The following is a 16,510-nucleotide window of genomic DNA, read 5'->3' on the forward strand; positions in this document are numbered from 1 at the left end:
CGGGAGATCAGTTTTGTTAATGCGGACCGAGCGCAGGTGTTCAGCGAAGCAATCGCCGAGCCTGCGCTTGGTTTCGCCGATATAAATAAGTTGACATCTAGAGCAGCGGATGCAATAGATGAGGTTGGAGGAGGTGCAGGTGAACCTCTGTCTCACCTGGAAAGACTGTTTGGGTCCTTTGATGGAGTTGAGGGGGGAGGTAAAGGGACAGGTGTTGCATCTCGTGCGGTTGCAAGGGAAAGTGCCCGGGGTTAGGGTGGTTTGGGTAGGAAGGGACGAGTGGACCAGGGAGTTACGGAGGGAACGGTCTCTGCGGAACGGATGGGAAGATATGGCCAGTGGTGGGGTCCTGTTGTAGGTGACGGAAATGTTGGTGGATGATATGTTGGATCCGCTGGCTGGTGGGGTGGAAGGTGAGGACGAGGGGGATCCTGTCCTTGTTGCGAGTGGGGGGAGGGGGAGCAAGAGCGGAGCTGCGGGATGTGGAAGAGACCCTAGTGAGAGCCTCATCTATAATGGAGGAGGGGAAGCCCCGTTTTCTGAAGAACGAGGACATCTCGGAAGCCCTAGTGTGAAACACCTCATCCCGGGCGCAGATGCGGCGTAGACGGAGGAATTGGGAGTAGGGGATAGACTTTTTGCAGGGGACCGGGTGGGAAGAAGTGTAGTCCAGATAGCTGTGCGAGTCGTGGGTTTGTAGTAAATGTCCGTCACTAGTCTGTCTCCTGTGATGGAGATGGTGAGGTCCAGAAACGGGAGGGAGATGTCAGAGATAGTCCAGGTATATTTAAGGGCAGGATGGAAATTGGAGGTGAAGTGTATGAAGTCAGTGAGTTCTGCATGGGTGCAAGAGGTAGCACCAATGCAGTCGTCGATGTAGCGGAGGTAGAGTTCGGGGATGGGGCCAGTGTACGTCTGGAACAGGGATTGTTCGACGTACCCGACAAAGAGGCAGGCATAGCTAGGGCCCATGCGAGTGCCCATAGCTACGCCTCTGGTTTGGAGGAAGTGGGAGGAGTCAAAGGAGAAGTTGTTGAGGGTAAGAACCAGCTCTGCTAGGCGGAGGAGAGTGTTGGTCGATGGGGATTGGCTGGTTCTACGGTCGAGGAAGAAACGGAGGGCTTCGAGACCATCCTTGTGGGGGATGGAAGTGTAAAGTGACTGGACATCCATGGTGAAGATGAGGGTGTGGGGGCCTGGGAACCGGAAGTTATCCAGGAGATGGAGAGCGTGTGAGGTGTCTTGGACGTAGGTGGGGAGGGATTTAACCAGGGGGGATAGGATGGAGTCGAGGTAGGTAGAGATGAGTTCGGTGGGGCATGAGCAGGCAGAGACAATGGGTCTGCCGGGACAGTTGTGTTTGTGGATTTTGGGTAGGAGGTAGAATCGGGCCGTGCGGGGCCTGGGAACTATGAGATTGGAGGCACTGGGGGGTAGATCGCCGGAGATGATGAGGTCAGTGATGGTGCTGCTGATAAAGGTCTGGTGATTATCGGTGGGGTCATGGTCCAGGGATAGGTAGGAAGAGGTGTCTGATAGTTGTCGTCTGGCCTCGGTCCGGTAGAGGTCAGCACGCCAGACTACCACAGCCCCTCCCTTGTCAGCGGGTTTAATGATTAAGTCCGGGTTGTTGCGGAGTGAGTGGAGGGCTGCACATTCAGGAGGGGAGAGGTTGGAGTTAGTCAGGGGAGTGGAGAATTTGAGGCGGCTGATGTCACGCCGGCAGTTTGAGATAAAAAGTTCTAGTGAGGGTAGTTGGCCACAAGGGGGGGTCCAAGAGGAGGGGGTCCATTGGAGATGGGAGAAGGGGTCATCAGTGGGGGGTCGGGACTCCTTACCATGGTAAAAGGCTCGGAGGCGGAGGCGGCGGAAGAAGAGCTCCACGTCATGGCGGACACGGAACTCGTTGATGTGGGGGCAGAGGGGAACAAAGGTAAGGCCTCTGCTGAGGACCGACCGTTCGGTGTCTGAAAGGGGGAGGTCAGGGGGGATGGTGAACACCCGGCAATGGTGGGGGTTGGGGTTGGGATCGGATGGAGGCAGGGGGGCAGGTGGAGGGGATGTATGGTGGGGGGGTGGTGGGTTAGCAGGGCAGAGGGGGACATGAGGACCGATGTGGGGAGTACTTGGGGTCAACTGGCTGGAGGGGGAAGGGGGAGACCCAGTGGAGCCCCTGCTGCAGTTACCTGTAGTAGGGGGTGGGCAGTAGGACCCAGCAGTGCTGAGGGGCTCTGCCTGGTGGGGGCTGTGGGCCCAGCGCGGTGTGTGTGGGCCGGGTGGAGCTGCAGCCTGTTGTTGGTCCCGGGGGCCGGGTACAGCGACGGCTGTGACCTGCTGCTGGGCAGTGGAGCGGCGCGGGTCGACACGGTCGCTGGGGGAGGCCCGCGGGGACCCGGAGCCCGGGTAAGTGGCGGTCGGCTCGGTCAGCGGATGGCCGGAGAGGGCGTGGGCGGCGGTGAAGGGGTCGGGAAGGTCGGCGGCAGCGGTGAAGGGGTCGGGAAGGACGTGGGCGGCAGCGGCGGTGCAGAGGCCTCGCTCGTCGGCGGCAGCGGCCCCGAACTAGTCCCACCTGCTTGTGTTTGGCCCATACCCCTCCATGTACATGTCTAACTGTTTCTTAAATGTTGTGCTAGTACCTGCCTCAACTACCTCCCATACACCCGCCATATACTCGTTCCATACACCCACTACCCTTTATGTGAAAAAGGTATCCCTCAGGTTCCTATTAAATCTTCCCCCCCCCTCCCCCCTCACCTTAAACCTATGTCCTCTGGTTCTCGATTCCCCTACTATGGGCAAGAGACTGTGCGTCTACCTGATCTATTCCTCTCATGATTTTGTACAACTCTAAAAGATCACCTCTCATCCTCCTGCGCTCCAAGGAATAGAGTCTTAGCCTAGGCAACCGCTCCCTGTAGCTCAGGCCCTCGAGTACCGGCAACATCCTCGTAAATCCTGGCAACATCCTCGTAAAGGTATCAAATACATTTTAATTTATTCACGTTTGGGATGTGGCCAGCATTTATTGCCTTCTGGTAGTCAGTTTGAACATATTTGCTTGCTGGGCAATTTCATAGTCAACCACACTTTAATGCATCTGGAGTCACATATCAGCCAGATCATGTAAGGATGGCAGATTTGCTCCCCTAAAGCTGTTAGTGGCCTGGATGTTTTGTTTTACAACAATGTCCTAGTTTCATAATCATTGTTATAAAACCAACTTTCTTTTATTTCTTGAAATTTGTGAGTTGAGAGTGTTGGATGGGAGGAGGTTGTGGGGAGTGTTGGGATACACCTTCTCATGGCCCCATAGCAACCACTTTTTTGTATGATTTTCTAACAGAGTTACCTCTTGGGAGTAATCCTCCAACTTATCCAATCATTAAAACATGCAAGATGTCAGTTTTAGTTGCCTTAAAAAAAAACTAGTATTGGACTGATAATCATTAGGATATTCATTAAATACAAGATGTTGATCACTGAAACTGATTCCTATTGGCATATGTTAGATTTCTGCCTCAGTAAATAACCATAATTTTAAAGATGGCAGGAGATAACAATTGCACCACACTGATTTGAGCTTACACACTTCGCGTAAACATAGGCCATTCAGCCCCACCGAACCATTCTATCAGATCATGGCAGCTCACTTCTATGGGCGTACTTTGGAGAGCTCTATCTTTTGATACCCCTACTTAGCAAAGATGTTTTTTCAAATTCCCCGAACAGACCTCAAATTTAGATTTAGGATACATAAAGAGACCATGAGATTTCATGCATACATAGTCCATCAACAGTACATCAGAAACCCAGCTGTTTGGAATCTCTATAATGTCCACCCCTTCTCAAACAATCCTCAACCAAGGAAGTGTAGGAAGGAACTGCAGATGCTGGTTTAAACCAAAGACAGACACAAAAAACTGAAGTAACTCTGCGGGACAGGCAGCATCTCTGGAGAGAAGGAATGGGTGATATTTCGGGTCAAGACCCTTATTCAGTCTATCTTTTTGTGTCTACCTTAGGTTTAAACCAGCATCTGCAGTACCTTCCTACACAATGGATGCAGGAGAGTCTCTTGGCAAAGTGTGTATTCAGGGTGCTAGAAAAATAGATATTCTATGATCGGAAAGCAATGTGGCCCTTCAGAGTAAGGCTTAATGTAAGTTGACAGGGAAGAAAGTGCATCACAAAACACATGAAACAACATATCCCTAGCAATAGTTATCTTTCAGTTAGCATCTCTAAACATGATTATCTGGTCATTATTGCAATGTTTTTTGTCCATCTTATTGTCCAGATTAGCTGCCATGTTTCCTCCAAGATTAACTAAACTTCAAAACCACTTAAATAGTTCTGAAACACTCGGGATCATCCTGAGTTTACGAATGGCACTGTATAACTCTGAATCACACTTTCAGGATAAAAGACCACAACTTACTTCCAGCCCCTCCGACACAAGATCCCAGATGAATGAGCCACTAAATTTTCTGAGAAATAGCTTCAATAATTTTTAACTCCCCAACCCCTCACTGGCATAAAACTGATCATAAAAACTTCTAAGCTGAGAACTTACTCCTAGTTCTTTCTAATTACAGTGTGTAAACAGGCCCTTCAGCCCAACTTACCCACACCGGCCAACATGTCCCATCTCCACAAGTCTCACCTGTCTCTGTTTGGCCCATATCACTCTAAGCCTGTACTATCCATATACCTGTCTAAATGTTTCTTAAACGTTGCAATAATAGCCACCTCAACTACCTCCTCTGGCAGTTCCTTCCATACATCCACCTCCCTTTGTGTAAAAAAGTTACCCCTCAGGTTCCTGTTAAATCTTATGCCCCTCACCTTAAACCTATGTCCTCTGGTTCTCGACTCCCCTACTCTGGGTAAGAGACACTGTGCGTCGACCTGATCTATTCTTCTCATGATTTAGTACACCTCCATAAGATCACCCCTCATCCACCTGCCCTCCAAGGAATAAAAGTCCTAGGTTATACATCTGAGGGTTACAAAGAAATCACGACAAAGTTCTGTAATAATTGTGCAATGGAAGCTTCAACCCCCATACAAGGGTCAGCCAAACTAACTCAATGATCGTACATCAAATTAAAATACAGGCCATCAGAAATCAACATTTTCAACTAGATTTTACTATTGTGTAAAAAGTAACAAGAAAAAGTATCTTCTAAAAAGCTTCGCATTCAGTTGTCCGATCTCAAAAATGGTTCCAATTCTAAATGCAACAGTGGGGGATAAGCCTGCAACTCTACAGATACTGCGTAGTTCTGGAAGAAATGTTTCAAATATTTCAGACTTCGACTGAATTTCCAAGAGGAAAAATTCTACACCTGCTGAGAAACTGAAATAAAATCAGGAAACCGCAGAAACACTCAACAGGTCAGGTCACATTTATGCAGATGAAAGTGGGGTTAACATTTTAATTCAGTATTCTTTCAGTTTAAAGTATCAGAGGTGATGGGCACAGCAGATAGTTAAAATCACAAAAGAATTGGAATCCAGATCTGAAAAGAAATGAAATATCTCCACCATATGTGATAATCATTTAAAAAAAAAGATCTTTCTGGCTGAAAAACCTCATTTCATGGTGCTAAACTTTGGACAGATTTCTCGTCAATTTTTGCACAGTTTATTCTAATATCCAAAGGCTCATAAACTCCCCCATCTTGGTTTTATACCTCAAGCCAGTACGTCAGAGGAAATTCTTCTCTGTGGAGCTTCGTAATGAGGAGGAATAATTTCATCAAAAGAATAAAAGGGGCAAGGAACATTCAACAGATTCTCAGGAGTCCATGGGTAATATACATACCGTCACCGACAAATTGGAGGAGCGCTAAGTCAATCTGCCGCTTCCAGGGCGAGCTTTTCTGCAAAGCTACTCCATAGCCGGTGGTGGAGAACACATATCCGCTGCCGATCGTTACCAGCTTGCAACCTTCATCTCTCCCAGCCTTGTAATTCAGCACTGCTGCATCGTAAATGAACGCATCCAACTTTCTAAAATAAAAGAAATGAAATGACTGAAAACAGCACCATTTGTATCGTCCTGCACAGATCAGGCACAACTGCTGCCCACTCAATGTGTGTTTAAAACCCAACTTGCAATACACAAAGTCTTACTGCATATTTATTAATGATTGAATTCATCCTAGCTTTATTTTCTAACTTGATAGAGAGATTTTACCTATATTGCTGTCCATTCTTCACAACAACTAATATTTAAGAAACATTTAGACAGGTACATGGATGGAGTAGATTTAGAGGGATATGGGCCAAAAGCAGACAGGTGGGACTAGTTTAGATGGGGCATGTTGGTCGGTGTGGGCAAGTTGGACCAATGGGTCTGCTTCCATGCTGTTTGACTCCATGACTCTATAACGATTGTAAAGACAGTGCCCCGAAAACAGCATACTTCCAATCTATTGTAGCTCCGTTAATACTTGCAAGCACAGGAGTTTTTTTTAAATCTTGTGATTGGATTAGAATAACAACTTCAAATAAGTTTCACCTTCAATGTGGGCAAAATAAAAATAAGACAGCTAAAGGCTCAATAAATAGACTGAATCAAGGAGAGATGGCATGATCCAAGTTATCATTATTATTGTGAAGTTTTCTTGAAGCTCATAACATCATACGAATGTCTCAATCCATCTTGCCACCTCAATAATAGCTACACTGAAGTTGACATAATTTATATAGGTCTCAGTCTCTCTCAAGCGAACCAGGCTATTTGGACCAACAGGTGCTTAATTGGTGTTTATGCTCTATTCACGTCTTCCTCCCTCTCTTCTAAATTGCACAACAAATCTTTCTATACCTTAGTTTACCATCTAGAATGCACCTTTGCTATTTGCTTCAACTACACTTTGAGGAATCAAGTTCCACATTCTAACCAAACTCCTCTTGGAATTAATTAGTGACTGCTTCCTATATACATATATACATACCCCATGGTAGGTAAAGGCTATATTATATATAGGTATAGATACAAAATGCTGGAGTAACGCAGTAGGACAGGCAGCATCTCTGGAGAGAAGGAATGGGTGACGCTTCGGGTCGTAACCCTTCTTCAGTCTGATCAGTCTGACGAAGGGTCTCAACCCGAAACCAATTCTTTCTCTCCAGAGATGCTGCCTGTCCCACTGAGTTGCTCCAGCATTTTGTGTCTACCTTCGATTTAAACCAGCATCTGCAGTTCTTTCCTACACCCTTTAAAGTTGCTTCACTTGAAGATGACATTCGTATTAGGTTTCCCATGGTCAATGCCACAGGAGACTGATGGATGTGATTTGAAATATATCAAGGTGATTCAAATACAGTTGCTAGGAAAGCATTCGGAATTATGTTACGAAGTATGTTAGGAATTGATTGGCTACTCATAATAATTTCTAAATAGGTCAAATACAGTACCACGCACACAGAATTCAAAAAAGAAACACTATTTATAAATTTTAACAATCTTCTGACTTGCACGACTTAGTTCCAACATATTGCAAATTACAGGATGTTTTTCATTACAACCGTCCCTTCAATGGCAGTGTTTTCCTTTCGTTAAGTATCACATTCATTTTTGGGGGGTACAAACAAGTTTAGTTTAGAGATAGAGCACGGAAACAAGCCATTCAGTCCACCGAGTCCACACTGACCATTGATCACCCATTCGCGCTAGTTCTACTGTATGTTGTCCATTCCCTACACACTATGGGCAATTTATAGAGGCCATTTAACCCGTTTTTGAGATGTGGGAGGGAACCAGGGCATTCGGAGGAAAACCATGCATTCACGAGGAGAACATGCAAACTCTACCCAGACAGCACCCAAGGTCAGAAGTGCAGGAAGGAACTGCAGATGCTGGTTAAACCGAAGATAGACACGAAAAGCTAGAGTAACTCAGCGGGTCATACAGCCTCTCTGGAGAAAAGGAATAGGTGTTGTTTTGGGTCGAGACCCTTCTTCAGACTGCCTCAGACAGTCTGAAGAAGGGTTTCGACCCAAAACGTCACCTATTCCTTTTCTCCAGAGATACCGCCTGATCCGCTAAGTTACTCCAGCATTTTGCGTCTACCTAAGGTCAGGATCCAACCCAGGTCTCTGGCACTGTGAAGTATTAGTTTTTACCAACTTCACCACTGTACTGCAAGTGTTTAATTACATTATGGTTTGACAGCTATTTCTTGGTTTCTTGAAAAAATACTGTAAGTCATATTACCTCAAAATTCTTAGTCATGAATGATTAATAGCTGAGTTAATTGCTTACGGTTTACATCAAACCTCAAGAACTTGATAGTAGTTTAACGAATGGGGAATAGCAAGTCATTATTTTATAATTCTCAGCGTAAATTAATTAGACAGCTATTTCCTGCTCTGGATGTGTTTATATTAAGGTTCTATTTTTCAGTCCCTAATTTATGGAAAGGAAAGGAAAGTGCAAATACTTTTCTAGCAGATAAAAAACAATAGTTTTGGAGTTTATTTCGATCTTCAGGAGAGAATACCGGAAATCTTTTGTTGAACTGTTACTGAATTTCTCTATGGTTTTTAAGATCAAACAAAATCAACATACATTTTTAGTTAAAGTGTCAATATCAGAAAATTTGGCCAGGAAAAGTTGCTGCCAAATGGTGCCCCTTATACAGTGCTGTGTTGGGAAGAGGAGCTTTACAGAAAATTGGGAGTCTGCTTTTGCAGTAATTAATGGTCTGTCACCAAATGACACCCTCAGAAATTGTATGTTTTTATTCACCCATTCCACTTGATTTCATTAGTGGTCCATTAATTTAATGGATCATTAATTTCAGAGATAAACAAGCAAGTGCCTAGACTATTTATAAACGGTAACCTCAGACCCTCAGTGTTATTCCCATTCTGACACCACTTGTTTCCTTGTCTCTGCTTCTACAGTTTCCCTCGTTGCTGTCACCTCATGTGTCAGCATAATTGTCAGCATAAATTTAACAAGAGGGATAGAGACCATGGGAATAGATTTAAAGCAATTGCAATTGTCACTGGTAGGTCATGAGGTCATAAGGAAAAGGAGTAGTATTAGGCCATTCGGCCCATCAAGTCTACTCCACCATTCAATCATGGCTGATCTATCTCTCCCTCCTAACCTCATTCTCCTCCCTTCTTTCCATAACCTCTGACACCTGTACTAATCAAGAATCTATCTATCTCTGCCTTAAAAATATCCACTGACTTGGCCTCCACAGCCTTCTGTGGCAAAGAATTCCACAGATTCACCACCCTCTGACTAAAGAAAATCCTCCTCATCTCCTTCCTAAAAGAATGTCCTTTAATTCTCCCACTAGTGGAAACATGCTCTCCACTCTATCCAAGCCTTTCACTATTCTGTATGTTTCAATGAGGGCCCCCCCTCATTCTTCTAAACCCCAGCGAGGACAGGCCCAGTGCCAACAAACACTTGAAGAAGGGTCTCGACCCGAAACGTCACCCGTTCATTCTCTCCAGAGATGCTGCCTGTCCCACTGAGCTACTCCAGCATTTTGTGTCTACCTTTGTGCTCACCTACTCTTGGTATGGAAGTAAAGAGTTAAATAGCTGCTACTTGTTTCTGCTCCAATCCATTTGGTTCATTGAGGTCATTTCTTTGGATAACATTGTGCAGTGTGCAGGCCCGACCCGACCCGGAATTTATCCAAGTCCTTCCGAGATGCTGCCTGACCCACTGAGTTACTCCAACGCTTCGTGGGTTTTTTTGTGCTAGGTATCCTTGTTTACATCGACCTCGTTTAATAAAACGAAACACTTTTTTTTGCATAATAACAGTAGATAACACTGCATGATGCATTTTTTAATGTGCTGCTTTTAACTGTTAGGAACTGTATCATGTTACAGATTCACACTTACAAATAGAAATTTCAGTGTAAAACAAAGAACTGATGAATTTGTTCCTTAAAATAAATGTCATTTACAGACAATGAGCAAAAGTTTCATTTTCAGCTGCAAGTGCTAAACTCACTTCCAAAATTTGATTTTGTTGAAGTCGCAGTAACCAAATTTTGGTGATAGAATACAACTTGTGATTGAGTGAACAAAGACAAGTCACACTCGTAAAGTCATAGAGTGATACAGCTTGGAAACAGGCCCTTCAGCCCATTTTGCCCACACCAATCAACGTCCCATCCACACTAGTCCCATGCCTGCATTTGGCCTATATCACTCTCAACCTGTCCTAGCCATGTTTCTTAAACATTGCGATAGTCCCTGCCTCAACTACCTTTTCTGGCAGCTCGTTCCATACACCCACCACCCATTGTGTGAAAAACACTCTCTTAAACACTTTTTACAAAGTTAGATATGGGGAAAAGATTCAGAAATGTGGATCAGAAATAAAATGACTTCTGACAACCAAAACATCCATCTATATTATGAGAATCCAAACAAAGGACCAAAATGAAACATGATGCAAAATGAACTCAACATGTTTAGTAGATTGAGCCATGTGAAATTCAAACACAATGCACAATATATTTTGTTTCAATGCCCCTTATTAGCACTGTAATATTAAATTTATTTTGAAGCATAATCAGGACCTAATAATGTGCCTAGAGCAGGGTGATTTTTGTTCACATGCTCTTTTTCATGTGATGTAAAAAATGTACCAAGCATGATCCTTTTTAGCTCAGATTTTTAAAGGTTAACAAATTTCTAGCCTATTTGTGGTTGTCTTTCCAAATACCATGAATAACCGGGTCAACGACCAGTAATGTTATTTGTCATTGCCTTTGGGGTTGAAAATGTGATTTGACTAAAATTATTAACTCCGTTTCACAGATGCTACCTGTCCTGCTATGTTTGTCCAACATTTTCTGTTTTTATCTGATGGCGTAGCGGTAGAGCTACTGCCTTATAGGGCCAGAGACCTGGGTTCGATCCTGACTACGGGTGCTTGTCTGTACGGAGTTTGTCCGTTTTTCCCCGTGACCTGTGTGGGTTTTCTCCGAGATCTTCAGTTTCCTCGCACACTCCAAAAACGTCCAGGTTTGTAGGTTAATTGGCTTGGTATAAATGTAAAATTGTCCCTAGTGTGTGTGGGGTGGTGTTAATGTGCGGGGATTGATGGTCGGTGCGGACTCGGTGGGCCGAAGGGGCCTGTTTCCTCGCTGCATCTCCAAACTAAACTAAACTAAACTAATCTCAGATTTCCAGCATGTGGCTTTATTTATGTTTTGTGTCTAGATGCTGGAATCTTGAGCAAAACACAAAGTGCTGATGTAACTCAGCAGGTCAGGCAGCATCTGTGGAGGGAATGGACGGGCAACATTTTAAGTTGGGTCTCTTCTGAGTCGGAAGACACTATCCTTCTAAGTAAAGTTAAACATATGATTTTTCATGCATTTATCAACAATAAATAAAATATAATTCTAATTCATAATAACTTCATAAAATCAGCAATGTCGACTGTTTAAAAATCAGCAGGAGTTTAGGCCAAAGCTTTTGTGGCTTTTAGGTCCATGTATACGATGCTTAGAACAGCTAAACACAGTTCTGTTTTTCCATTATGCTTAAGTTTGCTACAGTATGTCACACTTGGAGTCAGTTAATTGAGACTGCTGCTGATATCTTGTTTATTTTTCAGCAGAATGCACAGAGCCTTTCATTTATCAACAGGGAATAGTTCAGGATGCTTGACATTGAACATCATTCGACATAACCAAAATCTAAAATCAAAGCACTTCAGGCAGAAAGCAAACTCTACACAGATTTGTTTCTGCAACTTAATTCACAGAGATCACAGTTACCAAGCTTAAATGGCCTTGAGGAAAGGGCAGTTATTACATTTTAAACTTGCAAAGTTGCAGAATATGCTTGATCATTCCAAAATAAGAATGTTTTTAAGTGTTCTATTGGATGGATTTTTAGTCTGGCAATTCCACTCATTTAAAACATCCACACAATTTCCTCCATCCCATCTCAAAAAGATGTCAGTCATAGAGTCATGGAAACAGGCCATCCAGTTCAACTTGTCCAGGGCAACCAAGTTGGAAACCAAAGCTTTTCACTGTACCTCGGTACACGTGACAATAAACTAAACACAAAATTGCCTAATCGAGCTCGTCCCACTTGCCAGCATCTGGCCCATATCCCTTTCCTACCTATTTATTTGTCTAATTGTCTTTTAGAAAATTAGAAACATAGAGAATAGTTGCAGGAGTAGGCCATTCGGCCCTTCTAGCCAGCACCGCCATTCAATATGACCATGGCTGATCATTCAAAATCAGTACACCGTTCCTGCTTTCTCTCCATATCCCTTGATTCCGTTAGCCCTAAGAGATATATCTCTCTCTTAAATACATCCAGCGAATTGGCCTCCACTGCCTTCTGTGGCAGAGAATTTCACAGATTCACAACTCTTTGGGTGAAAATGTTTTTTTTCCATCTCAGTCCTAAATGGCCTACCCTTTATTCTTAAACTGTGACCCCTGGTTCTGGACTCCCCCAACATTTTTCCTTCATTTAGCCCGTCCAATCCCTTAAGAATTTTATATGTTTCTATGATCCCCTCTCATCCTTCTAAATTCCAGTGAATATCAGCCTAGTCGATCCATTCTTTCATCATATGTAAGTCCCGCCATCCCAGGAATTAACCTGGTGAACCTAGGCTGTACTCTCTCAATAGCAATTTTAGATGTCATAGATGTCTCTACCACTTCCTCTAGCAGCTCACTCCATATACACAGCACTCTCTGTGCCTTCTAATTTTAGACTCCCACCACGAGGAAAAGATTGTCACAGCTATTCACGTTGTCCATATCCCTCATGATTTTACATAGCTCTATAAGGTCACCCCTCAGCCCCCTACTTCACCGGGGGAAAAAGACCCAGTCTATCCAGCCTCTCCTCCTGCTTAAAAACACCAGATCTGGTAAATACTCGTTAATCTTTTCTTGCATCCTTTCTACTTTCATGACATCGCTCCTATAGCCAGGTGGCCAGAAATGAACACAGTAATCCACATGTGGCCTCTTGTATTGCATCTTGTACAACTGCAACATGATATTCAACTCCTGTACTCAATACACTGATTGATGAAGGTAAGCCTGCCAAATGCCTTCTTCCTTGCCTGTGTCCTCAGATGTCCCTTGAATTATAGTAACCTGGAGTTTGCTCATAACTGCCACCTATGTGCCAGAAATATGTCAGACCCAAAATTACAAGCCAACCCTGCTGACAATTTCTATGGCGACTTCCCATGGAGCTCAGTGGTGGACCAGGATCTGACCATGTTTCACAAGGTTTACGTTGGGGAACCTAATGGATGTCCAAACCATCAGTTCTCCCAAAACCTTCATGCACTTTGTAACCTGCTTAGTCCCAGGATAGTCTTCCTAGGGATGGAGGCTCAGTTTACACATCTGCATCTGGAACAGGTTGGTGCAGTTAGGTAGACACACTGGGCAGATGTTTCTGGATGATCTGGCCAGATATCTCTTTGTGTGGCTCAAAATATATCTGGTAAAGTTCCTGTCAAACACTTTGAAATAAGGGACTTGGTTCAAGGTCCAACATAAATGGGGGTTGGCACTATTGAAAACCATTCTCCACAGGTTCACCATAGACCTCTGCTCTGTCGCTTTTAAAGGATTTCACAATACATAATAGTTATAAACTCATAGAGACATACAGCACGGAAGCAGGTCCTTCAGCACAACTCGTTCATGCCAACCAATATGCCCCATTCAAGCTCATCCCATTTGCTCGCATATGGCCATATCCCTCTACACCTTTCCTATCCATGTATCTGTCCAAGTGTCTTTTAAATCTTGTTTTACTGCACCTGCCTCAACTACCTCCTCTGGCAGCTCATTCCATATATTCACCAAATGATTGAAAATGTTGCCCTCAAGTTCCCAATAAATCTTTCCCCTCTCACCTTAAACCCATGTCCTCTGGTTCTTGATTCCCCTACCCTGGGTAAGAGACGGTGCATTCACCCGAACAATTAACCTCATGATTTTATACACCTTTATACAATCAGATCCTCAGCTTCTTGCGGTCCAAGGAATAAAGTCCTAGTCTCACCTTATAGCTCAGACCCTCAAGAACTGGCAACATCCTAGTAAATCTCATCTGCACTCTTTCCAGCTTAATAACATCCTTTCCAGAGCAGAGAGACCGAAACCAAACACAATACTCCAAATGCAACCTCACTAACGTATTGCACAACTGTAACATAACATCCCAACGTCCCTACTCTGTAACATAACTAATGAAGGTTAATGTACCAAACGCCTTCTTTACTATCCAATGAACCTGTAACACTAGTTTCAGGAAACTGTGTTCTTGTACTCCCAAATCCCTCTGATCTACAATATTCCCAGAGGCCTACAATTTACTGTGAAGGTCCATCCCTGGCTTGACTTCCCAAACTTCAACATCTCACGCTTAACTGCATTAAACTCCATTAGCCATTCTTCAGCCCACTTGCCCAGCTGATCAATATCCTGCTGTAATTTTTGATATCCATGTAGAATCTTGTAGAACCTTTATAAACTTAAATTGCTTAGTCAGGAATAAATGACAAAGGATTAGTAGGGACAATCCCTTGCATGCTGGAATGATCCAAACCACTGTAGAAAACTGCAACACGCTAATTGATAATATTGTAAATTTTGGTCCATTAAGGTTATTACAGTATAAATGTGACTTAAGGCCTCGGCAGCTAATAAAGGACCAACATTTGATAAATTAGATGTCAGTTTATTCAACTTTGCAACTAATGTAATCACCAAGTTCTACTGCCAATTTTTTTAAATTAATTTTTCATCCAATGTAGGCCAGCTATCAAAGGAATGAGATTGGATTTCAGAAGCTGGGAACAAAAGTAGCTCTCTCACTGCACCCAATAATTAACAAGTAACATCATACATTTTCTGTCATGCAAGTTATAGAGTCATCGAGTCATGCAGCATGGAAACAGACTTTCCCGTCCATCTTGAACACACCGACCAACATGTCCAAGCTACACTAGTCGTACCTGCCTGCATTTGGCCCATATCCCTCTAAACCTGTCCTATCCATGTACCTGTCTAAATGTTCCTTAAAGTTGCAATAGTACCTGCCTTAACTAGCACCTTCGGTACCTCGTTAGATACACCAACCATCCTTTGTGTGAAAAAGTTACCCCTCAGGTTCCTATTACAGTTGCTCATATCTTTCCCCATTGAACAGATAATAATCCTGATGTAATGATGAGGCATAAATGTTAATGTTTGTAAAGGGCAGTAAGAGAAGGGGAGCCAAAGCAAGGACTGAAGTTATCGATGGTCCCCATTCTGTTTCAATGGTGGAGAGAGCTGAGAAGCCCCTTTTCCCATTCTCATCATTCCGGCATCACTGAAACTTTACTTCTTTTTGAATTTAAATCTGAATTCCGGAAAAAAAATCATGTTGGAATAAATTTGACCTCTGTCATGTACTCTCAATTTGCATTGTGGCAGATTGCAACAATTGAGATTGGATTTTGGGAGCAGAGTTCAAATTGTATACATTATCACATCACATATTTAGAATGTGCAGTAAAGGATTAGCTATGAAGGTAGGCACAAAAAGCCGGAGTAACTCAGCGGGACAGGCAGCATCTCTGGAGAGAAAGAATGGGTTTCGACCCGAAACGTCACCCATTCCTTCTCTCCAGAGATGCTGCCTGTCCCGCTGAGTTACTCCAGCTTTTTGTGTTAATCTTTGGTTTAAACCAGCATCTGCAGTTCCTTCGTACACAAAGGATTAGATATGTTTTACTTTCAGTCTGACTTTGTCCAATTCATTCCGGAGGTTTTGATATGGGTTGTAAGCTAACTGTTCCAATTATTCCAAAAAAGGTTTCCCCTTATCATTCCCCCGTTTAGGCGTGTGAAAAGGCAAGGATGTTTTGGTAAAACTCAGCAGTCTTTTCGACCGATAAAAAATTGAGCCAGACAGAAATGAACAAAGGAAGAATATCCCCACAGGAGTGAGGACAAAGGAGAAGCCGAGTAAAAATAAAACCATTGAGGTATCATCAGGGAGAGGTAGGTAGACGAGTATAAGTGAAGGTTCTGAATTAAGGGCAGAGGCCGACGATGACTATAATGTAGCTGGAGTCAGTGATTCGAGACGAAGGTGACAGGGAACAGCAAAGTAAGTAAAATGGAATTTGAGCGAGGAGATAAATCTGAAGCAGTGAGAAAACAACAGAGACAGGTTGGAGAGGAGGGTGGGCTGAGTCAATATTTGCACATAAGAGTGATTTTAGAAACAAGTAATATAGCAGGAGACAGAAAGAAACAGCAAAATGGTGGAAGTAAACAGAGATCTGAAGCAAGGGGATTGCAGGAGACAGCTGGATGTGAGCAAAGGGACAGATATACAAATATAAACAGACAAATAAAAGTATGAGAGGGGGAGAAAAGACACACATATTGATGATGAGCGACAAACATAGAAGAGTGTAAAACAATAATTAACAGGTAGAGGCATGGTCCAAACTCAG

General features: G+C 43.5%; 1 protein-coding gene across 6 annotated transcripts in view; it reads right to left on the reverse strand.

Annotated features, from left to right (window-relative positions):
* Positions 1-16,510, reverse strand: part of grin2aa (glutamate receptor, ionotropic, N-methyl D-aspartate 2A, a) — a 264,323-nt gene that overhangs the window by 35,715 nt on the left and 212,098 nt on the right. For all 6 annotated transcript variants that reach the window (XM_078418195.1, XM_078418194.1, XM_078418193.1 and 3 more), the window contains one exon: positions 5,828-6,015. In XM_078418195.1, coding sequence (XP_078274321.1) covers positions 5,828-6,015 — 188 coding nt within the window. The remainder of the gene's footprint in view (positions 1-5,827; positions 6,016-16,510) is intronic.

This window comes from Rhinoraja longicauda, chromosome 21 (genome assembly GCF_053455715.1).
Source record: "Rhinoraja longicauda isolate Sanriku21f chromosome 21, sRhiLon1.1, whole genome shotgun sequence".
Taxonomy (NCBI): Eukaryota; Metazoa; Chordata; class Chondrichthyes; order Rajiformes; family Arhynchobatidae; genus Rhinoraja; species Rhinoraja longicauda.